At 39.1% G+C, this 26,679-nt stretch overlaps 1 protein-coding gene across 4 annotated transcripts in view; it reads left to right on the top strand.

The window, feature by feature from the left end:
* The window catches only part of CDK6 (cyclin dependent kinase 6), a 233,323-nt gene that overhangs the window by 2,667 nt on the left and 203,977 nt on the right, over positions 1 to 26,679 (top strand). The window contains exons 1-2 of one of the 4 annotated variants that reach the window (XM_035723197.1): positions 47 to 120; positions 302 to 907. In XM_035723197.1, the coding sequence (XP_035579090.1) occupies positions 675 to 907 (233 nt within the window). In that variant the 5' untranslated portion in view covers positions 47 to 120; positions 302 to 674. Of the gene's footprint in view, positions 1 to 46; positions 213 to 301; positions 908 to 26,679 lie in introns of those variants that run through there. The other 3 variants (XM_027573270.2, XM_035723198.1, XM_035723196.1) reach the window with 3 other exon arrangements.

Genomic DNA, 26,679 nt, shown 5'->3' with positions numbered 1-26,679 from the left:
CTCTGGGCTGCTCGGCACGCCCCCTCCCGTTCCACTGCGTCCCGCGCCGCGCGCTCATCCCCGAGGGGCCCCTGCAACCTCTCCGCGCGAAGACGGCTCCAGCTCTGCAGGGAAAGAAAAGTAACTTCGCTTTTCTCGGAGGAACCAGGAAGGATTAAGCAGCCTGGGAGAGGGCAGGAGCGCGCCGAGGGTAGCGATGGGGGCTTTCTGAAGTAGGAGGAGGGGAGTCTGCGGGAACCCGGAGGAAGGCGCCTGGGATGTCTGATTGCACTTTTTCTTGTCCTCCCGTCTCTTCTTTTAGGTGGAAGGATTGTGGACTGAGACGCGCTCGGGCAGAGACTATGTAATCGCTTCGGTGTCTGTGCAGAGGACTGCGCTTCGGGGAGGGAAGAGGAGGGATCGGCTAGCTCCTTGGCGACTCGGCAGGCGGAGTTTCGCGGCGGCACCGGGCTTGCGCCCGCCCGCGGGGAGGTCTCTCTATCCAGCCCCAGCGGCCGCGAGAACCCGAGCGCCGGAGCGCGGTAGTCGGCGGGGGCGAGGGAGAGCGAGACCGAGCTCCGGGGCGCGAGGGAGCGGGCCGGGGAGTCCGGGAAGAGGCGAGCGGCGGCTGCGAGCGAGCCGAGCGCGCCCCCTGTCCGCCCCAGCGGTGCCGCGCCGGGCGGCGTCCGGGCGGCATGGAGAAGGACGGCCTGAGCCGCGCGGACCAGCAGTACGAGTGCGTGGCGGAGATCGGGGAGGGCGCCTATGGGAAGGTGTTCAAGGCCCGGGACCTGAAGAACGGAGGCCGTTTCGTGGCACTGAAACGCGTGCGGGTGCAGACGGGCGAGGAGGGCATGCCGCTCTCTACCATCCGCGAGGTGGCGGTGCTGAGGCACCTGGAGACCTTCGAGCACCCCAACGTGGTCAGGTGAGCCGGGGAGCGGCGCCCGCGCCGTCGGAGGCCGCGCGTGCCCGGGGAGGGCCGGGGATCCTTGAGGCGGGAGGGCGGCCGGGGAGGCATGGCCCGTTGCCCTTACGGAGTGAGAGTAAGTTTTGTCGACAGAGCTGCAAGCCAGAGCTGGCGACCTTGCCAGACAGCGAGCAGAAAGACGGGTCAGGCAATGTGACCTGCGCAGGCTTCCCCGCCGCGGTGCAAGTTGTGATTTCTCCCTGCTGTCCATGAAAGGGGGTCAGGGGGTCCAGGAAGTTGGGTGCCTTTTAGGGAGTGAGCCAACCTGAGACGTGCCCTGCCAGCCCCCGAGAGGATGAGAATAAGAGAAGTGGCAGGATGCGGTGAAAATTAGTAGGATGAGAACTTTCCTCGTGGAGCCTCGTATAAATAAAGTTTTACGAAAAAGTAGCAACTTAATGTTATTGCCAGTCACGTCCAGTTTTTCTTACTGAAGCTATATAATGGTAAATAAGTGTCCAACAGAGTCGCCTAAAAAATTTCTTCCGTGAATATTGCCTATTTGTGTATATTACTTTATGTCTCTAGGCTAACATGGTCTTCAGACTACTTCTCAAAAGTAGTGATGTGTGTGAATCTAAGATGTGGAATCCCTAGATTCTAAACGTTCTGCTTTTGCTCTTTCGGGAGGGGATGTGGAAAGTGGCTAGGGAGACAGCATTTCTTAAAGCCTCTGCTGTGTGGTAACCAGTAATTAAACTAAAGTGTGTGTGACTAGGATAATGGTGTTTTCTTAGTGATCCTGGAATTTCCCCATTGTGTGGTTGACATTGTGTGGTGTGTCATGCTTTTCTTTTCTAAACAGATATGCGTAGTTTTAAGTAGAAAAGGAATGCACAGAAACATCTACAAATTAGGGTGTGATTTTTACCTGTCTCAATTCTTAGGAGCGTGTGTTTGAGAAAGGAAGTCTTGGGGTGTTCTTCCTGTCCTCTCATCTATCTGGGGATTCTGTTCAAATACATACCTACTGTGTGCGCTGTAGATGAAATTATGTAAATAAGCACAACTAAATATTTTTGTAAAAAGTCAAACAATTTAATATTAGTCATCAAAGTCAAGAGACCCAAGACTGACCTTTGAAATACCAAGACCTCCAGAGACTCAGGGAGCCCAAGTGTCTACCAGATCTTCCTGGGAGGCTTTGACTTGTCTCCCCTTATCCTGTGTGATTTGTGTGGTGCTTTGTTCCCAACCCAGTTAGGCTGAGGCTGGAAGGCTGCAAAGAATCATAAATACGTAAATAAGGTAGTAAATGGCTGTGAAAACAGGACCCCCCATTATAAACCTCTGCTTTAGCCTGTAAAAGAGAGGGGGGCAAAGGATAATGGGGGCCAGGAGAATGAGTGTTTTAAGGAAGATGGGATTATACATAACAGCAATAGATTACCTTTTGTGCATGTTTTCTTTGTTGAGAACCAAGAGAAACGCTTCCTGTGAGTCTTTGTGATATTGGAGGGAAAGGGGAGAGTACATTTTGTCCTGTGTAACTTAGTTGTCTTCCTGGAGGAATCACCTAGGTGCTTCCCAAAAGATAAATTCCACCCCTAGAATTTTAGGATCCAAGTTCTTGTTTTATTTTGTCTGTTGCCCGTGGAGTGTGTCCGTTTAAGGGCGCTTATGTGTAAGTAAATAAAATACTGTTTTTCCAACCTAGAGGTGTTATAGAGGCACCCCGTGTAACGCTATCTTTTACAAAGCACTATCCCTGTAACAGGATGGTTTTTGCCATTGTGTTGGTAGATTTTGGCTGATCCATTCTTACTCTCTTGATTTATCCTCTTAATTTGGTTTGTCTTTAAAGATTTCTAACTGACCCATGACTTGGATTTTGTCCTGAGAAATTTCAGGAGACTATACTTACAAATTCAAGACGAAGTTACCTAAAAGTTTTTTAAAATCTTATTTTTACAGATTAGGTGGTGATGATGATGCCTACCTGTTAGGATTTGTGAGGAAAAGCTGAGAGAGTGTAGATGAGAGCACTTTGTAAATTTAAAAATGCTTCCAATGTCCAAGTATTACTTGTTTCATGCTGATTAGTGGGGCCCTCACCTCGAAACAAGTTTCCAGTAAGCATCAGTTCCCCTGACCTTTTCTATAGAACAAATCATTCTCAAACCCAGACATTACAGGCTCTGAAACCAAGAAACTACTTGGATATAATGGTCAGAAAAGACCATCAGTCATATGGCATGAAATTCAGTGACTCTTGAGAAAATTATTGATGATGTCATCTTCATGAGCTATGTATCTCTGTTCCATTTTGTTTCCTTCCTGTTTCTTCTCTTCTACCTCTGCCTTAGGGCTGTCATTGGTCCCCATGACTTGCTTCACTAGACTACGAATTCAGGATTTTGAAGATTGCTAATATTTGTTCAGGCAGGGTCAGCAATCAAGGACAGGTGACAATAATTCTTTTCTTTCCAAGGGAGAGTTGTCAAAGTTGGACGTCCCCTAATACTTGTGACTTATTGGTGCCCCATAGGACCAATGTTACAATGTTATGGCTGTTCTTTAAAGGCTTCTTAAAAGGGCAGATGTCTTTGTAAGTGCCTTCAAGTCATAAGTAATTGATCATAATTATAGGCCCTTTCCACAGGTAGTTAAGCCTCTAAGCTTGAAGGAGCATAATAAACATATTAGTTTTTTCAAAAGTTGAAGATTTAATTTTGATGGATATGCCAGAAAGGCTGACTTGTTATTGCTGGCACTGGCACTGCCTTTATGCACAGGGGTAATGACTTGAAATTCTTGTTTACCTGTGCTTGATGTATCCCAGGCCCAGGCTTGATCAGCCAGTCAATGTCTAGGATGTAAATTTACTCTCACTTTATAGACGGTGATCCCAAATCCTAGAGCCTTTGCCAGAATCAGACTTCTGTGTGAACCTGTGTTGGAGCTTCTGTACTCCACAAAGGACTTCTCTGTTTTACCTTCTGAACTCAATCTGTATATGGGTAGATAAAATAATACGTCCTATCAGCAGTTTGTTGATTCCCCAAATAGGTAATGATGGCTTATTGTGTACTGGGGATTCATCAGTGAACAAGTCAGAAAAAGTCTCCATACTGTTAGAACTTAACTTGGTCATAGATAAGTCATTCTTTATTCTCTTTAAAAATTCACTTCTCTTTATTTCCATGGGCTTGTTGTGCTGTATTTAGCCTCACTAGTTGTGTAAAGCAACTAATATTTATGATAATTCGGTTCCCAGGAATTTGCTGATTAAGTAACAGATAACCAAAACACTAATCAGAATCAAATGCTTTTTGAAGCATTAGGGAGAGACCTACAAATAGATGTCTACAGGATGATATTGACATGGAACTAATAGATAGGAACTTTTGGGTTCCATGTATTTAAGAAGGACTTAGGAAGGACCTACTGTTTAAAAACCGTGGGGTTAGGTGCTGGGAAAGATACTTGGGTAAATCATGCCTACTTCCCTCAAGTAATTCGCCCCCGTGTTTGAAGGAATAAGATGATCACCATACCCTGATATGTGACAGTATTGTGTCATTACAGAGATTGGTAAGCACTACCAGCGTTGTCCCCAGGCATTAAATTTATTAGTGTAATTCAAATCGATTACTGGTTCAGAAACTAAAACTAATGGCATTTCAGTGGATAAACTTATGATATCTAAATATGTTAAATTATTGTTGGTGTATTTAATCACTGCTTTGAGAAAAAACAACAAAAATCCATGCAGCTCAGTGATTATTATTCAAGGAGAGTTTTCCAAGTTTCTCTTTTTAAAGAGCTCAGTAACATGGCACAAAAGGAAAATAATAATATGATTTTTCTCTAGGAAAACTGAATCATTAACAGGGTGCAAGAAACATGGCATATTATTTGATGCAGCATAAAGCTGAATCCTCAGGTGGGTTAGTTCATGGGAATCCTTCTGAATAAAAGCATTACTTTGTGGGTGAATAATATGTCTATTGGGGCTTGTTTTAGTGAAAGCAGGAAAAACAGGGGTTTAATTTTCCTTTTTTAAGTTTCAGTATGTTAGAAGTATGTTTGGCCCTTCATTCTTTAAGAGTCCCTTGAAAAGTTTCCAATTTATCAAGGTTCTTTAAGAAATAAACATTTTCACAATTATGTTCTGCCCATTCCTTGTCCTGCTGAAGAACTTGGTGATGCTGAATTGTTGGCATTGCACTTGTATCCTTTTTACATAACTGTTATCATCCTGGAATTATTAGAATTTCTCTGTTAAGGAGAAAATGGCTTATAGAAGGGAAATCTGTATAAACTTGAATATCTCTTGATGTATTTCCCTATGTTTAACATATGGACAAGTGAATATCTGAAAACAGATTTCTTGTTAAACATAAATTATCTGTTATTGTTTTTTTAAATGCCTCACTATCAGTGATTCCTTAGGAATGTTCTTTCACATTGAAACCTCTAATACTTAAATTGTGTCATTGTAAATTCATGGGCATTAGAGTCGGAAGGACTTTGGAAGTCTTTCAGCCCTTTTATGTTATAGGTAAAGAAATAAAGTTCAGAGGTCAAGGAACTTGTCCATAGTGCAATTTTTAAGATGTTAACTTGTTCTAAAATCTGAGTAGCAATTAAAAAAAAAAAACTATTTTTGTTTGTTTGATGGAAGAAGTTAAACAAGTGAGTACATTTCTAGTTTGGAAAAAATGTAAACAAAGGTACTGGTTTGCCGGGAATAAATGATGTATCAATTCAGGAAATTCCTGAATTCTGTGGTATGCCCTGCTGAAGTCTGTCTGTAAAAAGTGTGATGATTATCCCTTAAATTCTGCCTTTTAAGAATTTGAGTAATAACTATGATCATATAAACAGCTATAGTTAAAAAATAATATAGGTTAATAATATACCTAAGTAATAATAGTGAATTCATTTTAGACAAAACAATAGGAGAAATCAAAATGCTTGTCTGATGAATGAATTGTTACATAATGTGGCTCTGGTATCTACTACCCATCTAATGAAATAAACATCATAATACTTGAAAATTAGGCAGCGTAACAACCTCTAGATACATAAGCAAATATGGTACTAATGCTTCTTGAAGAACTAACCACACTGTTGTTGTATTTGTCAGGAGGTTCAGATGAGCTTGTCTTCCTAGGAAGGAAATTGTGAGTTTCTGGTGTAATAGAACATGGCAGAAATGAAATCTGGATGCAGGAGGTTTGGTAATAGGACAAGGTGGTGTGCTTAGTGTTGGGCTTTGTCCAAGGGCCAAGAGGCACCATTGAAAGTGGGTACTGGTGGTGGTTGGTAACAAGCATGTCTACATAAAGGTCACCGTTTGTGTGATGAGCTATGGACGCTAAGTCTGCTGGGGCAGGTAGGTCAGCAGTCAGAGGGAGGAGTTTTATATAAGAGACCCTGGGCAGTTGTTTTGAATATCACCAGTTTGCTGCCATACTTGATTTCGTTTTAACATCTGCACATGTACCTCTCCACTGAGAGGTGAAGTAAAAGTACCTTAAGGCACGTGGCAGGAATCTTTGTGAGTGTGCAGTAGTGGCCTGGAGGTCTATGTGGGATAGGATAATTATTAAGCATTTAGTAGTCTACCTAAATTTGAGCAACTGTTGGCTTTGTCATTTAAGTAGCCATTTTAATTTTTAATTCTTATTATCTGGCCTTCCTAAAGGATTTTAATGCAGTAGAATTAGAATCACAGTGTATAGATTCCTGAATTGAAAGGGATCTTAGATATAACGTAGTCTAACCCGCTTTGGTCTGTGTAGGAATTGTTTTGTAAATGTGTAAAACAATCATCTCACTTTTTAGTCAAGTGTTTCATTCCACGGTTGTATGCATTGTAGATACAAACTGAGGATGGCCAAGGTTCAGATGCAGGTTGATAGGCAGTGTCGGCAGGACAGGATGATTTAGTGGTCATTGCATATCAGAAAACACTCCCTTGGGATGTAAAAATTATTTTCAGTTTAATGACTGTATGTTTTTTTCTGACTTGAGCACAGCATTGTATCTTTTATATCTATAAATAACACAATGTCTGTAACTATTAGTTTCCCGGTATATATTTTCTGAATGAATGAAGTAGAATAAATTAAATTATATACCCCTGAGGTGAGAACTTTTCATCCTTTCAGAGCTGCGTACAGCGTTAGCAAGTATCTCCAGCTAACACTGGGAAATTATTGGGTATTAACTGCAATGCATGTGCACACCGAAACTATTTAGTAAGAACTTTCAAATACTTCTGTCCATTTTTAAATTATACAAATACCCATTTTTTTGGTCTTCAATACTAGTGTCGGCTCTGGAAGGATTTTCGTGTATTCTTCCTGTGCATTTGCTACGTGTATCCTACAGGCATGCAGACAACTTCATTTACCCTCACTTTGCTCCCTGACATCTACCTCTGCAACTTTAATTGGGGCTGATTTCAGAATATGCACTCAGTGCCCTTCCCTGTACTCCTGTTTCTACCTGTTGAAATGCTACCCATCCTTCAGAGTCAAGTCCTAATGCTACCTTTTTTGTGTGTGCTCTACTCCTTCTTAATACCTACATTTGGATAAAATTTCTGTTTCTGTCGAACCCTGACATCTTTGGGCCTCCTTTGTGACACTCCATATATGTCTGCCCCTTAATATTATTATGTCTATTATATAAGATACACTATTAATCTTCCCTTCCAACCACCCTCTTATGATCCTCTAGCTTTCCACACCCTAATTGTAAGCTCCTTAAGGGAGAGAGTATCTTGTGGTCATGTCCACTTGCACCCTATATGCAGTGGAAATAAAATGAATAAATGAACAAATAATGGAAAAGAGGTTCAGTTATTAAGGAGGGGACCCTATGGATTATTTCTATCACATGAATGTTAAAACTAAGGACTGTCAAAAAGGGAAAATGGATCTGTATATAGGATTATATTTACTTGGTTTCGTGGGAATAATAAAGAAATACTGAAAAGAGAGCATTTCATTTTTGTTTTACTCCAGTCTATATAGCTTATATTGAAGTGAGTTTCAAACTTTTAAGTAATTCCCATCATTAACTGTACAGTCTTACCCTTGATTTATATACTGTAATGAAGACATGAACATTAGGAAATGTGCACACATTCAGTAAAAGTTGAAAATGATTTGAACATTTTTAAATATAAGAATGGAAGTTACTCTAAATACATTTTAATCAATTGCTTGAATTATTTTGTTTTTTCCCCCCACTGATTTTAATATTGTTAGCTTTCTTTACAGGAAAAGCTCAGGAGGAGCAAAATTAAGCAAAACCGTCCTAATAGTTTCTAAAAGAATATCAAGATTCGAATTTCTGTTAAAACTTAGTCTTCCACTCCATTTCATAATTTGTGTACAGAGAATATGGATTCCACCTTGACAAACTGGTAGGTTTAGTTAAGAAGTATTCTTCCAGTTGAACTAATTCGAGTTCCTCAAGACACACGTGGTTGGTGTGTGTATGTGCACGCACGCATACACATGTGTGCGTATCCAGAACAGTTGAATGCAAGATCCCTGAAAGAAGGAACGATAGTTTTCTTATTCCGTTTGCTGTATCCCAAGCACTTAGCATGGTGACTGGCATCTTGTAGCCCAGAATAAATATTGTGAATGAGTAAATGAATGAAATGTACTGTCTAGGAATTCAGATTTGATTTTTTTAGTCAGAATTGGGTAATAATGCCTGAAAGCATATGTGAGATCAATAGCACTAAACAAGTATTTATTGGTTATCTGTTATATTCAACATTTTGTTCAATATGATTGACCTACATCTTGAAATATTTACCCAAAAAGTGATATTAGATCTGGAAGCTGTTTCAAAATAGAGTCCAGCTGAAACAAGTTGATCATTGTTAAAGCTGTAGAAGTTCATTGTACTGTTCTCTCTTCATTTATATGTGTTTGAAATTTTTCATCATCATAAGCTTTAAAAATGTTCTAGTCAGTGGAACAGTAGTCAGAATACTTTGCTTCTATTCTGACTTTCTCTACCCACTAGCTGAGTGACCTAGAGTAAATTCCTTATGTTTCTTCATTATGGGTTTCCTACCATAAAATCAGGAATTATTACTACTCTTTTGACCTTAGAGAGTTACTGTGATCAAATGAATATCAAAATGTTATGCAGATATAAGGTGTTATTAACAAAACGAATTCTTGCCCTCAAGAAGTTTGTAATTTTGTGGAGGAAACCAACATGTACACAAATCTCTGTATTGCAGATTGGGAGTATGTACTTTCATTTTTTTCACCCCACAGGGTGAATGTATGAATGGAACTAGTTATTTCTGAAAAGACATACATTGGATTTATACTAATTATAGTAAAATACAATCTTTAATCTGGGTATTGGTAATTGGTGTCAAGTTTACCCAATGCTGTATCTTTCTCATTAATGGATTATTGTAGGAGGATCTGAGGACAGAGTGCGCCCAGGAACATGCTGTCAAAACTGATGGGAGTTTGATGATTTCTTTTGTATTTCACTATTCAGATTAAGGAGAAGTCAAATTCTTTGCTTGTTTTCTCTCTTTCACTCTCTCTATTAAAGATTTTATTTTTAAGTAATCTGTATACCCAACATGGGGCTCGAACTCATGACCTCAAGATCAATAGTCTCCCGCTCTTTGGGCTGAGTCAGCCAGGTGCCCCTTTCTTTCTTTTTAAATTTCAAATTGGGCGCCAGGTGGTTCAGTTGTTGAGCGTCTGCCTTCAGCTCAGGTCATCATCCCAGGGTCCTGGGATTGAGTCCCACATTGGGCTTATTGCTCAGCGGGGAGTCTGCTTCACCCTCTCCCTCTGCCCCTGCTTGTGTCCGCTCTCTTGCTGTGTCTCTCTCTGTCGAATAAATAAATAAAATCATTAAAAAAAATAAAAAATTTCAAATCTCAAACAATTATTCCTTTTTATGTTACACATTGGCATTTCTTTTTTTTTCTTAAGATTATTTATTTGAGAGAGAGAGCATGTGATGGGGAGGGGCAGAGGGAGAGAGAGAGAATCCCAAACAGACTCCCTGCTGAGTGCAGATCTGTCGCAGGGCTCAATCTCACAACCCTGAGATCATGATCCAAAGTGAAGAGTTGGATGCTTAACTGAGCCACTCAAGGCGCCCCTAAAACTTTTTTTTAAGATTTATTTATTTATTTGAGAGAGAGAAAAGCAGGGATGGGGGTGGGGACAGAGGAAATGGAGAGAGAATCTCAAGCTGACGCCCCGCTAAGCATGGAGCCCATCTCAGGGCTTGATCTCACACCCTGAGATCATGACCCGAACCGAAATCAAGAGTCAGACGCTCAACCGACTGAGCCACCTAGGCGCCCCCATTTTTAAAACTCTTTAGTGTAAACCAAGAAACTATCTGAGTGGTTTCAAGTTAGGAGTTTTAGATAATGTCGTCTATATTCCAACCCTGTAAAATCATTTAAGGAAGTTACTAAGTAGCCTTGGGTAAAAATGGGGTGTTTTCTTGTTGAGCCCTGAGAAACCAAGAGACAGATTGAAAGATTGGGCTAGAAGGGACTCCTAGTGCTAATCATGAATGAAGTGTATTTAAATTATGGAAGTCCCCTTAAAGACCTGGGAAGAAAAGCATCCTTTCTTTGAAATAACACACTTTTTACACATTAAGACACAAATGAAAAGTTGTGACATCCTGCTAGTCATTACAAATTATTTTAAGCCCATGGGATTTAATCAGTGGTAATTTAGCTTACTACTAGTACATTAGACTAGAAATTGGGGTTGTTGATGCCAGTTGGGTTCTCAGCTAAACCGGTTGGTATTGCAAAGAGAAAAACTCCATTTCAGAGGCATTACTCTCTATCCTTTAAATGTCAGCTAACTCAGAATGATGGGATTCATCTCAGGGAGAACCATATAAGAGCGTGGTTGAGGGGCGCCTGGGTGGCTCAGGTTAAGCATCTGCCTTCGGCTCAGGTCATGATCCCAAGGTCCTAGGATTGGGACCCTGCTCGGCAGGGAGCCTGCTTCTCCCTCTTCCTCTGCCTCTCCCCTCCTCACTTGTGTTCTCGCACACGCACTCTCTCTCTCTCTCTCTCTCAAATGAATAAAAAAAATCTTAAAAAAAAAAAAGCATGGTTGACTCAGTGGTACCAATTCTGAATCCTAGAAAAACAGGACTTTTGAAATTAGTGAAGAGTAGCGTCATTGTTGATGAAAAATGGTAGTTTTATCCCTGCCTTAGTTGATAAAATTGAGAAGGTGAATCCATCCTTGGGCAGATAGAGAACAGTCTGGAGCTGTATCTTGTGATCTGAAAGGACCACATACTTTTAATGTGTGGCAGAAGATGAACTAAGTTGAGGTAGAGGTGAGAGATACAGTGAGGTGAAGATGTAATATAGTGATAGAACCTGGAATAGCTTAGGTAAATCTGAAGTCTCTTAGACTTCAAAATCTAAAACCTAGTGATTTGAAAGTAGATGAAACTTCTGGCCATGTTTAGGAAGGCCTTCGCTAGTACTCGTTGAAAAAGTAAACTCAGTATCGTTCTTTAATTCCATAATAATAAAATGGAATTTTATTTTCTGATGGCTTTTTCTTGGGAACTTTATTTTCACCATCTCCACGTTGTTCTTTTCCCCTAGCACTCAGATATTTGTGGAAGTGATGATGCATGAAGTCATGTAGAACGTATGCTTCCCATCAGAACATAAGCTTCATATGGGCAGGAAGTTTTGTCTGGTTTGTTCACTGCTTTATTCCCAATTTCTGGAACAGTACCTGGCACGTAGTTCAGCAAATGTCTGCTGAAGGACCAACCGAATGAATAAACTGTGACTAAAGATTACTCTTTTTACAGTAATTTTATTGACAGTAAAAATGTAAGTTAATACCAAAATTTAGCAGATATGTTATTTTTCTATTCACTCATTAGTATTGCACTTAAAACTCTTCAGGATTATATAGTTTCTGGTAATTACAGTAGTAAATTGGATTCTGACTTAGGAAGTAGGAGTTATTTAACAATTTAATGGTTAGCAAGTAGATTGGATACTAAGATAATACTCCTTCTAAGCTAATTCTTTCACTAGTGTTTTCATTAGTTTTGAGTTATGAATATAATTTTAAATAAAAATATTAAGTGATACCTTAAATGGTTATATCATTTGCAGCAGAATTGATTTAGATGTTTTGGCGGAAATTTTAAGACATGGTTTCAGATTCCCTGGGTTATGAAGTTTTATAAAAAGCGTTGTTACACATGCTCCTAAAGAGTTTGATGTAAGCTGTCAAGGCTTTGTATAAGTGGCTATAGCTGCCCTTACAAGTAGTGACGCCCGAGTGGCCAGTTCCATTGTGAATGTCACCCCAGTACTCCTGTTTGATACTACCATTACAAACACCTTCCTTCTCCGCTGAAATCAGTTGATTGTGATCATATAAGGAATCGGACATTACTCAGTCATGACCAGCTATAAAGAATAACAGTAATAATGATAAGAAGAAAAAGGAAGGAGGATGAGGAGCAGGTCGGCGGGGGGAGGGAAGGAAGGAAAAAAGGAAAGAAGGAAGGAAAAGAAGGAAGAGTAGAATAGAATATCAAGTCTATTGCTGGGAGTTGTTACTAAAGTAGAATACCAGGGGACTTGTTTGCAGTTTTTTATTTAAAGTAATTAAAATTTTCTGTTAATTATTCTGGTCCTTTTTGCTGTGTAGTAAATTGGCCCAAAATTTAGGGGCTTAAAGCAACCATTTTCCCATGTTCAAAGATTCGTGGGTGGGGAATTTTGACAGAGCACAGTGAGAATGGTTTATCTCTGGTTCATGATGTCTGAAAGTTTCAAGTGGGGGTAAAGTAGCAGCTAGGGGTTTTATTCAGCTGGAGAAGTCTTCACCCTCAAATCTGTTGTTTCCTATGGGCTGGTTGATGTAGGATAGGACTTGAGCTGGGACTGTAGCCCCACCTTACCTCTCCATGTGGTCTGGGGTCCCTCTCAGCATCAAGGCTTCAGAGTAGTTGGACTTAGATGGTGGCTCATGGCTCCAAAAGCCCGTCAGTGTCCCTAGGAACGGGCAGTGTCATTTCTGCCACATTCTGTTGGTTACAAGTGAGTTCAAAGCCTTACAGATACAAAGGGATGAGACATAAATTATCTATTACTGGAAAGAGTGTTAAAGAATTTGTGTCTTCCTCTCTCGATCTCTCTTTTTTAATCATGACATTCGTACTTGGTGATTAGTACAGAAGGATTTATGATAAAAAAGCAAGGCTCCTGCCCCAATTATCCATATTTCCAGTACTCAGGTACAACTTCTTCTAACCCTGTTTTTGGTGCTTCTGGTAGTTTGATCTGTTAATCTAGATAAAATGCTATGCTGTATTTCTTTCTCTCTTTTTTTTAAAAGATTTTATTTATTTATTTGACAGAGAGAGAGATAGCGGAGAGCAGGAACACAAACAGGGGGAGTGGGAGAGGGAGAAGCAGGCTTTCCGCAGAGCAGAGAGCCCGATGCGGTGCTCGATCCCAGGACGCCAGGATCACGACCTGAGCCAAAGGCAGACGCTTAACGTCTGAGCCACCCAGGCGCCCTCTATTTCTTGATATTTAAACTTAAGATACCTGTTGACTTCCTGCTCTGAAAGATGAGTATTTAGCTCATTAATACTACTCCCTGTTCATTTCCTTCACCTTTTATTAGATAGGACTATTTTTATTTCATATAATAACTTAAGATAATTTATCCTTAAACATCAGTTTTTTGTTCTTTCATTTTTGGCAGTATCTCTTGATTCCCCATTTAATAAGAGAAGGGTATTTTATCCCCCTATCCTTTGTACTCCTTTTAACATTACAACTTTCATTGTCTGCTTTGTTAAAGTTGTTAAACATTTGCATTCTGTTCTGCAACCACAACTGTAGGTCCAGTGTTATAACTCCATGAGGTCAGAGGAGTCTTTCTTTCTTAAATACAGACATCTGGATTCTCATTTTTTACTCTGCATCACTTTTTAAAAATTGTACTCTATTTTAGTGCACTTCTTATTTAGACCATGACGTTTTCATGCTGTTTTGTTTTTCCTGGAGTTTACAATTGCCTTTCTATTTATTCATGCACTGTTTGCCTTTATCACAGCCTAAACTTTTTTTTTCAAACACTATCATACCACCCATTTCTGTTGAATTGCCCATTTCCTGAAGTTTCTCTGAAGTTTTGGTTTACTCTTGACTGGTTATTTACTGGGCCTGATGAACAGTTCTCTTCCGGAGACTTTTTTACTGCTCCTTGGGTTAGAGCCACTTATTCCTGCATCCTGGCCTTTCCTCTTTTGTGGTTCACACCCTTGTTTTGCTAGTATATGTTTGCAAGTAACTTCCTAAGAAACTGTGTGTGGAAGATAAGCTTTCTGAATCTTCACCAATTTGGAAACATTTTTATTGTTCCTCACATTTGATTATAGTTTGACTGTTTTTAGAAGTCTAGGATGAAAAATTTTACCACTGAACTTGAAAACCATTGTTCTCTCTGTGTTCGTTGTTGCCCTTGAGAAATCATCTGCCAATATGATTTTCTAATTGGTTTTTAGTAACTTTTCTGTGTGGGAACTACTGGGATGTGTTCTTCAGAAATATGTGTCTATGTGTGGTCCTTTTTTAAATTAAATTTGCTGGGGGTGCCTGGGTGGCACTTCAGGTTGAGCGTTCCACTCCTGGTTTTGACTCCGGTCACGGTCTCGGGATCATAGGATCAAAGCCTGCACTGGGCTCCACACTCAGTGGGGAGTCTGCTTGGGATTCTCTCTCCCTCTCCCTCTGCCACTCCCACTTGTGCTCTCTCTCTAAGATGAATAAATAAATCTTTAAAAATAATGAATGAATGAATTAAACTTGCTGGGCGTTCCAGGAGATCTGTATGCAGATTTATTTCATTTTACTTTTAAAAATTACTTCTTTATTTATTCTGTTCTTTCTTTCTGAGGTTCTCCTGCTAGTCAGATATTTGATCTTTTATTTGGGACCTTGAAGTCTCTTAAAGTTCAGTTTTACAAATTGCATCTTATGTGTGTCTTGCCTTCTTTTCCTCTATTTTCTAACTATTCTATTTGCTTTGGTTTTGTTTTGCTCTATATTCTAAAGAAATCTTCTCTATTATTTTCCTAACTGTTTATTGAATTTACTCTTGGCAATTGTATTTTAACCTCAAAGTATTTTTCTTGTTCTCGGCTTGCTTTTTTTTTTTTTTTTTAAGCATTTTGTTTTGGTTTTATGGGTGTAATATGTCCTTGAATAGCTCTAAATGTTTAAAAACTTCTCCATATTATCTTTGTTTTAGTAAATGTTTAGTTTTTAACTTTGTTTTCCTATTGCTGGATTCCTTCAATGCCTGGTGATGCTTGGCTATCCTTTGCTTTTTGAAAAAAAAAAATCAAGTTTATTGAGATGTAGTTTTTATGCAGTAAAAGACAGCCATTTTAGGATTGTATTTTTTGAGTCCTGACAAATTTATATGCCCACATAACCACTGTCAAAATCAAGATCTAAAATAATTCCATTACCCGAAAAGTTCCCTCAGGCCTCTTTGCAGTCAATCTCTTCCCCCGACCTGGACCCCTGGCAATCACTACTTTCTGTCATTATAGATTTTATTTGTCCTTTCTAGAGTTCTATATACATGGTATCAAACAGCATTGTGTTCTTTTGTATCTGGCTTTCATCACTAATTTTGAAATTCTTTCATGTTTACTATATCAGCAGTTCATTCTTTCCCAGTAAATGGCTTTGACACAATTTGTATATCCATCCACATGTTGATGGTTATTTGTGTTGCTTCCAGTGTGGGGCTGTTATGAATAATGCTGCTGTAAACATTCATATACAAGTCTTTGTGTTGATATGACATATGCATTCATTTCATTTGCATAAATACCTAGATGTGGTTTGCTGGCTTGTATGGCAAATGTTGTGTTTAATTTTTAAAGAAATTGCCAAACTTTTCCAAACTGGTTGTACCATTTTACATTTCCACCAGCAATGTGTGAAGATTTCATTTGATTTGCGTTCTGTTCCAACACTTGGTATTGTCAGTCTTTTAATTTTAACCATTCCATATTAGATGTGAACTGATACTACATTGTGGTTTTAATTTGCATTTACCTGATGACTAATGTTGTTGAACATCTTTTCATTTTCTTATTGGCAAGTCTCTTACCTTCCTTTGGGAAATATCTATTCAAATATTTGACCATTATTTAAAATTAGGTTATCTTATTGTATTGTGAAAGTTAATTATATGTTTTGGAAAAGTCTTTTGCCAGATATGTGTATTGCAGGTACATCCTCCAGGCATATGGCTAGCCTTTTTCTTTCTTTTCTTTTTAATGATGTCTCTCAAACAGAAGATTTTAATGTTTTCTAAAGTCTGACTTAATCATTCTTTTCTCTAATGGTTTGTCCTTCTTTTATATCCCATCTAAGAAATCTTTGCTTACCCCAAAGGCACCCTACATATATTTTTACTTATGTTTTCTTCTAGAATTTTACAGTTTTTGCTTTTATGTTAAGTCTGTGATACATTCAAGTTAAGTCTTTGTGTGTGGCTTGAGGTAAGAGTTCATTTTTCTCCTTGTAGATACCCAGCTGTCCTAGGACCATTTGTTGAAAAGTCTGTGCTTTCTTCAATTTGGATTACATTGGCGACTTTGTAAAAAATCAATTGACCATAGACATTTGGGTCTATTTCTGGACTCTGTTCTGTTCCATTGATTTATATATCTGTCTTTTTGCCACTGCCATGATGTTTTACTTACTGTAGTTTTACAGTAGGTCTTGAAATTAGGTAATGTAAGTTCTCCAACTTTGTTCTTCTTTTTTAAAATTGCTTTTTGCAATTTTGCCTTTTGAAATATTGCTAAGAATTTTTACATCGCTGTTTATGAAGGATATTCTGTAATTGTCTTTTCTCATAAAGTCTCAGATTTTGGTTTTGAGGTAATGCTGGCCTTATAAAATGAGTTGATAAGTGTTTATAGCTCCTCTGAAAGATTTTGTGTAGCATTAATATTAATTCCTTCTTATACCTTTTATAGAATTTACAGGGAAGTTATCTGGGCCTGTTATTTCATTATGGGAAGGTTTTAACTACAGTTTCTACTTCCTTAGTGGATATCAGGCCATGTAGGTAGAATTACTTTTTGTAATTTGTATTTTTCAGGGTATGTGTATGTGTAGGTTTTTTAGTTTATTGGCATAAATTCTTTATTCTCTTTTATCTTTAATGTCTGCAGAATCTATGGTGGTGACCCTTCTTTCATTCTTGATATTGGTAATTTGTATGTTTTCCCTTTTTTTTTTCTTAATCATACAGGTAGAGTTTTGGCAGTTTTATTGATGATAAATCAGTTTTTGGTTAATTGCCTTTGTCATTTGTCTATTGTCTAGTTTATATTTACTTCTATTTTTATTTTCTTTTTCTACTTACATTAGGTTTTTCTCTTTTAGCTTCCTAAAATAGAAGCTTATTAACTCACTGATTTTAGAATTTTCTTCTTTTCTAATGTAAGCATTTATGTTGTTTTATTCTCCTCCCGTAAATTTTGGTATATTTTGGTTCCATTTTCATTCAATTCAAAACACTTTAACTTTATTTTGGTGATCCTTCTTGACCCATGGGTTACTTAGATTTGTGTTCTTTAATTGCCGAACACGTACAGGATTTTTTCCCTTCCTTTCTGTCTAAAATTGTGTTGTGATCCGAGAACAACTCTATGATTTTAATCCTTTTTCAATTTATTAAGACTTCTTTTAGTCCATGTAGTTTATCTTGGTACATTTTACATTTGATTCTTTTTAAAATATTTTTCATTTTCCCCCTCATTATGTTCACGTTTTCCTTTAGGCCTTTTAGCATATTGATAATATTCATAATATTTAAAAGAGTTGCTTTTATGTCTTCGGTATTCCATAATCTTGGTCTTTTCTTGGGTCTATTTCTGTTGACTGAATTTTCTCCTGGTTATGGGCTACATTTTCCTGCATGTCTGCATGTTTAATACTTTTTTATTGGATGCCAAACATTATGAATGTTACATTGTTGGCTGCTGGATTTTGTTCTGTTCCTTTAAAGGGTGTTGGACTTTGTTCTGATGGACAGTAAAGTTACTTGTGGTTCAGTTTGATCCTTCAAGGCTTATTTTTAGTTTTTAGGGATTTTTTTATTCTTTTTATGGGGAGGGGATCTAGTGTAGGCTTTCCTTTAGCATAGGCTGACTACTAAGGCATTAGCCTTTTGTAGTCTTTTCTTCTCTGGCTGGTGGGAACAAACTAAAAAGATTTCTTGCCCTTTGTGAGCTCTAGGAATCATTCAGTTTACAATTTCCTGGTCGTCGTTCTTCCCTGAGAAGCAGTTTTTGCCTGGTCTTGTGCAGTTCCCTATGTGCAGGTTGATATTCAGGAAAGGACTCAGTAGACCCCCCACTTCCCCATGTAGATTTCTGAAGCTCTTTTTCTTGGTGGCTTTTTGTTCAGTACTCTGTCTTACAAATTTTAGTCACCTCAGCCTCCTTGTCTTAGCTTCTTGATATCTTCCTACTCACCTCAGTGGTATACAGTCCTCACTTTGGTTCCTCCTCTGTGTGCCTGTGGTCTGGAAATTGCCTCCACACAGAAAGCCGCCAGGGCAGTTTTGGGCTTCCCTCACTGATATCCCTTCTCTCAGGGATCACCAGTCTATACTGCCTAGAGTCTGGTATCTGAAAACAGTTGTTTTATATATTTGTCCAGTTCCTAGTTTGTGGCAGGTAAGTCTGAACCCTCTTGCACTCTTACTGCCTTGCATATCCATTAGTTTTTTTCGTTGTTGTTTTGTTTTTTGTTTTTTATAAAAACTGGGTAGCTATCATGGCTGTTAAATAAGACTTTTTCCTCCCTGCTAGATCTCATTTCTTTTTTTAGATTTTATTCATTTATTAGAGAGAGTGAGAGAGAGAGAGCACAAGCCGGGGGGAGGAGCAGAGGGAGAAGGAGAAGCAGACTCCCCGCTGAGCATGGAGCCCAATGCAGGGCTCGATCCCTCGATCCCGGGACTCTGAGATCATGACCCGAGCTGAAAGCAGACGCCTAATTGACTGAGCCACCCAGGTGCCCCAAGATCTCATTTCTGGGAGGCTCATTTGGAGTAGGGTTGGGGTATCTTTTATCAGGCTCAGTTGGAGTAGGGGTGAGAGTATCTTTTATCAGGCTTTACTTTTGAGTGAATGGGAAAACTGGCTGTCAGGGTGAGGAAGAACCCCCAAATGCCATAATAAGGTTTTATCCCAACATCTTCAGTATGGGGATAACAGTGGGGAATGCCGACCGGTGCAGTTACCTGGTACAGACCTTCCTTCGGTTGACTCCCCTGCTTTGGCTACATTTCTCTCTCCCTTTCTTCATCACACCTGCTGGCTCAGTCCGGCTCCTGCTTCCTCCACAGTGCCCTCAAAGCTTGTTCTAGGGCACTGGCTTTCCCTTCAGTAAAAATATTTGAGCATGCCCCTGATACTCACTGACTTATAAGAATTACCTCTGTATGCAGATATATTTATATATATATAAATGCACAAAAGTGATGATTTTGAAATGAAAAAATAAAAAATAGCCTATAATTAAAAGGTATTTTCTTAATATGGTTCCTGAATTACATGTTCACCAGTCTAGAGACCACTGTCTTTTTGGTGACTTTCTCTGTCAATTTCCTCCATCAACTAGCTTCTATTTATTTTCAGTCATCCAGAAAGTCTACTAAACTCTCAATTTTTTTTTTTAAGATTTTATTTATTTATTTGACAGAGAGACAGCAAGAGCAGAAACACAAGCAGGGGGAGTGGGAGAGGGAGAAGCAGTCTTCCTGCCGAGCAGGGAGCCCGATGTGGGACTTGATCCCAGGACTCCGGGATCATGACCTGAGCCAAAGGCAGACACTTAACAACTGAGCCACCCAGGTGCCCTAAACTCTCAATTTTTTGATGGCATCTTTCTTTACTTACAGGTTTTATTTCTTTTTCTCTAACAGTATATTGAGAAAGACTGGAGGCAAATATCTGCAATGGGTCTGCCATTTTTTTTTTTGTTGTTCTTTTTTTTAGAGAGGGAGTGGGGAGGGGCAGAGGGAGAGAGAGAATCTTAAAGCAGGCTCCACGCCCAGCGCAGAGCCCTAGGCAGGGCTCCATCCCCCAACCCTGAGATCATGACCTGAGCCGAAATCAAGAGCTGGACACTTAGCAGACTGACCCACCCAGGCGCCCTGTATCTGCCATTCTGAAGTGGAAGTCCCATCTGATATATTTCTTAAAATAAAACATTAAATAATTAAAATGTCATTATTTCTTGAAATTCAGTTTGCTTTCCTGAGTGGGAGCAGAAGGGTGCCACTAAAGGTAGTGGCCTGAGAATTGCTTATAACCTGTAGGAGGTTTTATTTATGCAGCAGTTTTCACATTTGGATAGATCAATAGTAGTGTGACTCAAGGAAGTAGCCCATACATTTCACCAGGAGCAAAAATAAGTTGAAGAACACATGCTCTGGAGACATATGGAAATCGTGTGAGATAGACTTTTCCCCTATTTTTGTGACATTCCTTAATTTTGCGGACAGCCTGGAAAAGAGCTGTATATGTAGAAAGAACATTGTCACCACCTTCCAGTTGCCTGTTGCACCTGGTGATCTACAACCATGGTCGTTCTTGGTTTTCATACTGTCATTTCTAGGTTTTCATATAGCATCCCAACAGCTGGTGTAAACCCGTAACATGCAGTAACTAATTTGACATCATAGTGGGAACGTTAGCCAATTGATTTTTCTTCAGAGAAACCAACTGAAAAAATAAGCCCACTATGAATTAATTCTCTGCAGGAATTTCCCATGTCTGATGATTTAAAAGAATAAATTCTGCATGTAAATGAATCATTACAAGCTTAATTGAAGCTTGTTGGATACTCAAGATTACTCACTGTGGTGTGTTTCTGATGGAGACAGGAAGTGAAAAAGCAAGGTCTATGAGATTTTTTTTGTGCATGAAGTCTCAGCCAGTCTTTTAATGTTTCTCATTGAGGCTTTGGTCACTAGGGTAAATGACTCAAGGTATCTATTGCCGCTTAGCTGTTTTTTAAGGGGGAATTTCCCCCCACGCTCCTCCCTTCCCCAAAATAGCTAATTATATACTGGAAGTTTCAGTACATTGTTCACAGTTTGTGAAGTCAGCATATTTCTGGAAGCTTACTGTGAATGTAGTTCTCAGCTGTACTGATGCTTTTGTTTCTCCATCTCTGCAGCCAGCACTGTACTGTAAGGACACAATTCTATTGCTATTTTTTCCCTCACATTTGATGTGGTAGTTTGCATACAGCTGCAGAGTAGACAGTTACCTTTGAAAGGAACATTTGGCTGCTCTAATTTGATTAAAGAAAACCACCTCAATCATTTCTAGACTGAGAACGTTTTCATTTTAACTTGGCAGTAGGAGTTGGGAATGTACTCACTGCACTTAGATATGTGGGGGAGCAGTCGGAACAAAACCAACTGCTCAAATGGAGACAGCTTTGGTGCAGTTGTTTTTGTTTTTTTTTTTTGTTTTGTTTTGTTTTGTTTTTTTTTAAGGCAAGCAGTGTTATATACGATTGATTCTCTTTCTCTCCCTCCCTCCCAAATTTTCTACAGCCTTGATTTTCACCTCTGTTCCCTTTTCACAGGCTTTTCCTTAGCATTTCCAGTAAGCTGATTGTGGCTGATTGTGGCAGGGGTAGAAATGCCACCCTAAAGTGATCTGAAGGACTTGGAGGTCCTCAAAAAATTCTCCCATTTCTATATAAAAAGAAAACCCCAAGTCATAAATGACTATGAGTTGGACATGCTTTCCTGGCCACCATTGAGTGGCTAAAAAAGTTTTTCAACCATGCATGCACAGACCAACCTTGGGAATTTAGTTGAAAGTTGCACAGAAGAGAATTGCTTGCCGTCAGAAGCCTGCAGCCCTAGTGCTAGACAATTATCTCACATATGTCTCCTTCTGAGATAGAAGAAAGTCTGATCACCCGGTCAGTATGACAGTTGAAAATACATTCTGCTGATTGTCGGTTGGCATCCACTTTATCCATATGTTAATGGAAACGATTGAGCAGGGGCTTAGTCTGTAGGGTAAACCATGAATGAATTCATGAACCACAGTTCAGCAATGTAGTATGTGGTGTTCTTGGGAAGGTACTATGGTGGCATCCTAAAAAGTTTGTGAAACTTTAAATAAAAAGTATGAGGGTACACATGGAGTCTTGGAAATACAACCACATTATTATTAACTGAGCCTTGGATATTATTGATAACCTAAGAGTCGAAGTCTAATGTGAGCTCACATTCACATTCTCCCCCATGACAGTATGACTTGACCACGTTGTACTTCTCACCTGTCTAAGCTTTAGTTTCTTCATTTGTAAAATTGGGACACATATTAAATGATGTTTCTGAATTTAGGTTCCTGTTACGTGTTTGACACTTGGCAAATACTTAGTTAGCTCACTGCCTCTTCCTCCCCTCCTTGGTATCACCATTCAACTACTTGGAGTGTTTTGAGAGGGAGAGTGGTGTTCATGGAATGTGTGGCTGAACTCAACAAAGTCCTCTTGAAATTCTGATATTATGTGCAGCTCTCATTCTCTTAGACATAAATTATTAAGGCTAGCAGGACTCTGTCAAGTCCGCCTAGCTTTTCTATGGATAATAAGCCCTAGGCAGACATTATATCAGGTACTAGTTAAGATAGGAGCACAGTGGATATGGAAATTGTTCAGCAAATGTTAGCTGTTGGATAGAGTTATGTTGTCATCTTAAATTCTTTTCCATCTTGTGTCATCTCTGGGTGCTAAAATCATTTCCACATTTAATCTCAAGATTTAATGAGGTCACCCCGGTCTGTTCTTCCTTTTGAGAGTTAAGGCCAAGAGGCAATCTTCCTGTTTTGTTTTCACACACAGTCGGGAGAATGTAAATCTTTTCAGTCGCGTCTGGGTCATCTAAGTGTACAAAGACTGAAGAGGGACTGAAAAGGTAATTGCCCAAAGGCCACTGCTACATCTGGATTTGGCGACCCAAGATTTCCAGTAGATACAGCTTGGTAAATGTAGTGGAATCCCTGGCGAGCTCACAATGCTGATTTGTTCCATAATATAACTGAAAAAATTACTTCCGTGCAATAAAATATTGCAAAAAGTAATGCTTGCTGAGTTTGTTCAGTTACCAAAATTAAAACATTAAACAAGATTTTAAAAGTTAATTACCAGTGATTGAGGAAAAGTTGATTTAATTTGAATACGTTTTGGAGACCTGTAGAGATTCTGCAGAAAAGTGCTGAGGACTAATTCTTGATGTCACTTCAGACTTTCTTTTTCCTCAGTAACGTATTGTGATATTTCTCATATATAATCGCCTTTTAAAAAACACACTTTTATATAGCCCAGTACTCCTGAATACTGTCCATGTCCTACTGTTAGCGTTCCCAGATTTGTCTTCTTGTGTGGACTCTAATCTGGGTGACAACGTAAACATTCCAATCCAGTGAAATTATTGAATGTGTTTAATGAATTGCTTGGAACCTGAGACCAAGATTTGCTTTTATTCCGTTTTTTAATAATGTCTAATTCCTTTTTGCATGGTGGTTGTCTACTTAAGTGGTATTAATAGAGTTATTCTCACAGCTGGGGGGATTGTTATTCCCATTTTATAGATAATGAAACTGACACAGAGAATTTAAATGTCCTGTTCAAGGTCACCTCAACTCCAGGTGTTATTTCCCACATCTAGGGTTTTCTCTTTAGTACTACAGGTGTTTTAGTCATGCCAGGATCATTTGGATATGACTGTTTTGGTAATGCTTGTTTGGGAAGTAAATGCAAATAAACTGTATGCTAGCAAGGGCACACTGATTATTTAAGGAGGAAACTGGCTTCTGTTATCAGGAATTGGGGTATAATCACTTAATTTGACATACTAAATGCCATCTATATTTTAATTTAATTTTCCTAACAATTTGTTTTAATAGTCATACGTAGAGACAAATGCTCATGGAATTGGGACTGTTAAGTGAGGTTGTTAGGGTTCATGCTGCTCCTCAACATGGTAGCAGTCAGCTTTCCAGGGCCTTGCCTCCCCTAGGCAGTGAGAAAAGGAAGAGCATGGCAGGTCAAAGGAAGTACACTCACCTCTGAACCTGGCACCAGAAGTGCTGACGAGCGTGTCACTTACGCTCCTGATGACTCAGCACTTCCTGGTTTCTCTCTGTCGCTGTGCTAGGGCTAATAATATCGTATGACCTTGGTCCAGACTGAGCGTTTCAGGGAACCTTTGGTTTCCTTATCATCAGACATTTGAAATCAGAAATGATTCTTTCCTTTCTGTTGCACATTAAAATTAATGGTACTAGGTATGAGCCGTCGTATTCTGCGATGGATTACGTGCTTTTTGTTCTTAAGATTAGAAGTAGCTTTGGCTCTGGAGTATAATAAATAAATACATCCTTATCTCTCAACATAAGGCAGTCCTGTTATATATGGAATTCATTTGGTCTTTCTATTGTTTCTGTGCAGTCCGATGACTGGGGCAGAGGTGGAAGGAAATGAAGTTCAAACTACATTTGCAGCGTATTTGCTACATTGATTTTAGGCAAGGCTTAGGGACCCAAGATGCTGAGCAGGGAGGGAAACTGGGTCTGTTCCATCGGGACCCTCATTGCTCTCTGAAGAGTCCAGCGCAGCCCCCTCTGTGAGTGAAACCAAATTGTATTTACTAATTAGTTTTATATTTAGAACTAGCCAAAATTATTAGGCTAAAAAGCTATTAGTATTGAGACATCTGGAGAGGAAACATTTCAGAAAGCCTTGAAAATTTTAGAAAACCTTGAAAATGTTTTACCTGTTTTCCCAGGCTGTTACAACATTAATTATAGGACATGGTTGAGAGTTTATCCATGTCGACAGCCAATTTGTTTAAAAATTTATGAAGCAGTTTCAAAGTTATTTTATACGTTATCCAGACATAAAGTTTCTCTAGAAATGTTTTTATTATTAAAGACAATTTCAAAACAGTAGTTTTACAGTAGTTTTAAAACAGTAGTTTACAGTGAAGAGATACAGCAAAAATAATGCTGTGTATGGGGCACCTGGGTGGCTCAGTCGTTAAGCGTCTGCCTTCGGCTTAGGTCATGGCCCCAGGGTCCTGGGGTCCAGCCCCACATTGGGCTCCCTGCTCCGCGGGAAACCTGCTTCTCTTCCCCTTCCCACTCCCCCTGCTTGTGTTCCCTCTCTCTCTGTGTCTCTCTCTGTCAAATAAATAAATAAAATCTTAAAAACACGTAATGCTGTGTTTAAAACAGGTATTTATTATCCGATGCTGCTTTATGTGTTTTTATCTTTACAAAGGCCCCTAAATAGCAAGAATTTAACTGCTTCTAAGTAAGCAAAAGTAAAAATTCCTACAGAAAACATAGCCCTGACCTTTTTGCACATGTAATCCAAACGAAAAGTTGGCTTTGAAGTGGTGTCTTGTTACATAATCATAATGAAAGTATGCAGTAATATGTATTCCTTTGAATGTCTTTCATTCAGAAACATATTTTTGTTTATTCGACTATCTTGCCAGCTGAAAATGGATTATGTTCTGGTTGTTTCATCTAACCACCCAACTTCAAAATACTTGAGAAATTACATGAAGAGCTTCATTCCAAAGCATAACATTTTCAGAGAGATTCAGACCATTGGAAAATTGACCATGGAATTTCACTCCATAGATGATTAAAATAAAAAACAAATAATGGGAGAAGATAAGCAGAATTTAGAAACCCAGGTTTTGCCAGACGGAACACCTGTCCAATCAGCAGTAAATTATTTTAAAGAGCATTTACTTTCTAGAAGGTACTTAGTGTAGGTCATTTGTTTCAGACATGTCTACAAGCATTTCTACCAGATTCTTTGGCCAACTCAGCATTGAGGAGTAGAGCATTCAGAAGCATCACAAATCATTACAAAGAGTATGAGAATTATGACCAGTACAGGCAGAAACAAATGAAACCCCTTCTTTTCTTGGGTGTTCTCTGAGATGCTGCTATAGGAATCTGAGGATTGGTAGCATTTGCTTAAGACTCCCAAGTTTCTGGTGCTGCCCACAGTACAAAAACTGACATTTTGATGCCTTTTGCATTTACTCATCTGCTGATTTAGTGAGCATTCTGCATATTGAGAATTTCTCTGCAAGAAATTCTACTTATTACTAAAAAATAAAAGTACACGAGATTTTTTTTTTTTAAGATTTTTATTTGAGAAAGAGAGTGCACAAGCAGGAGTGGGGGGAGGGGCAGAGGGAGAGGCTTGGGCTCGAGCCTAGTGTTGGGCTGGAGTCCAGGTCCCTGGGATCATGATCAAGCTGAAGGCAGACACTTAACCAACTGAGCCACCCAGGCACCCTTCCCCATATGAAATTTCTAATTTTTGTAATTGTTTGACATTTTTAGGGAAGTCTTTTTGTTGAGTTGCCTAATTGAGGAATTGAACACTCCAGTTAATAAGAAAACCTAGTTAATTGAAAGTTGTCATCTCTTCTGACCATTAAGACCCATTTTCAAAGAATTAGAATATGACAGATAACGTTGAACACTAAAACTTATAATTTAATACTTTGTTGATTATCGAGAAAATATTTCAGGATTTATACTTTATTGTAATCCTTCCCAACTACGGTTACGATGAA

The sequence above is a fragment of the Zalophus californianus genome, chromosome 12 (genome assembly GCF_009762305.2).
Source record: "Zalophus californianus isolate mZalCal1 chromosome 12, mZalCal1.pri.v2, whole genome shotgun sequence".
Classification (NCBI taxonomy): domain Eukaryota; kingdom Metazoa; phylum Chordata; class Mammalia; order Carnivora; family Otariidae; genus Zalophus; species Zalophus californianus.
The sequence above is the reverse complement of the archived record's forward strand: the minus strand, read 5'-3'. Positions and strand labels throughout refer to the sequence as shown.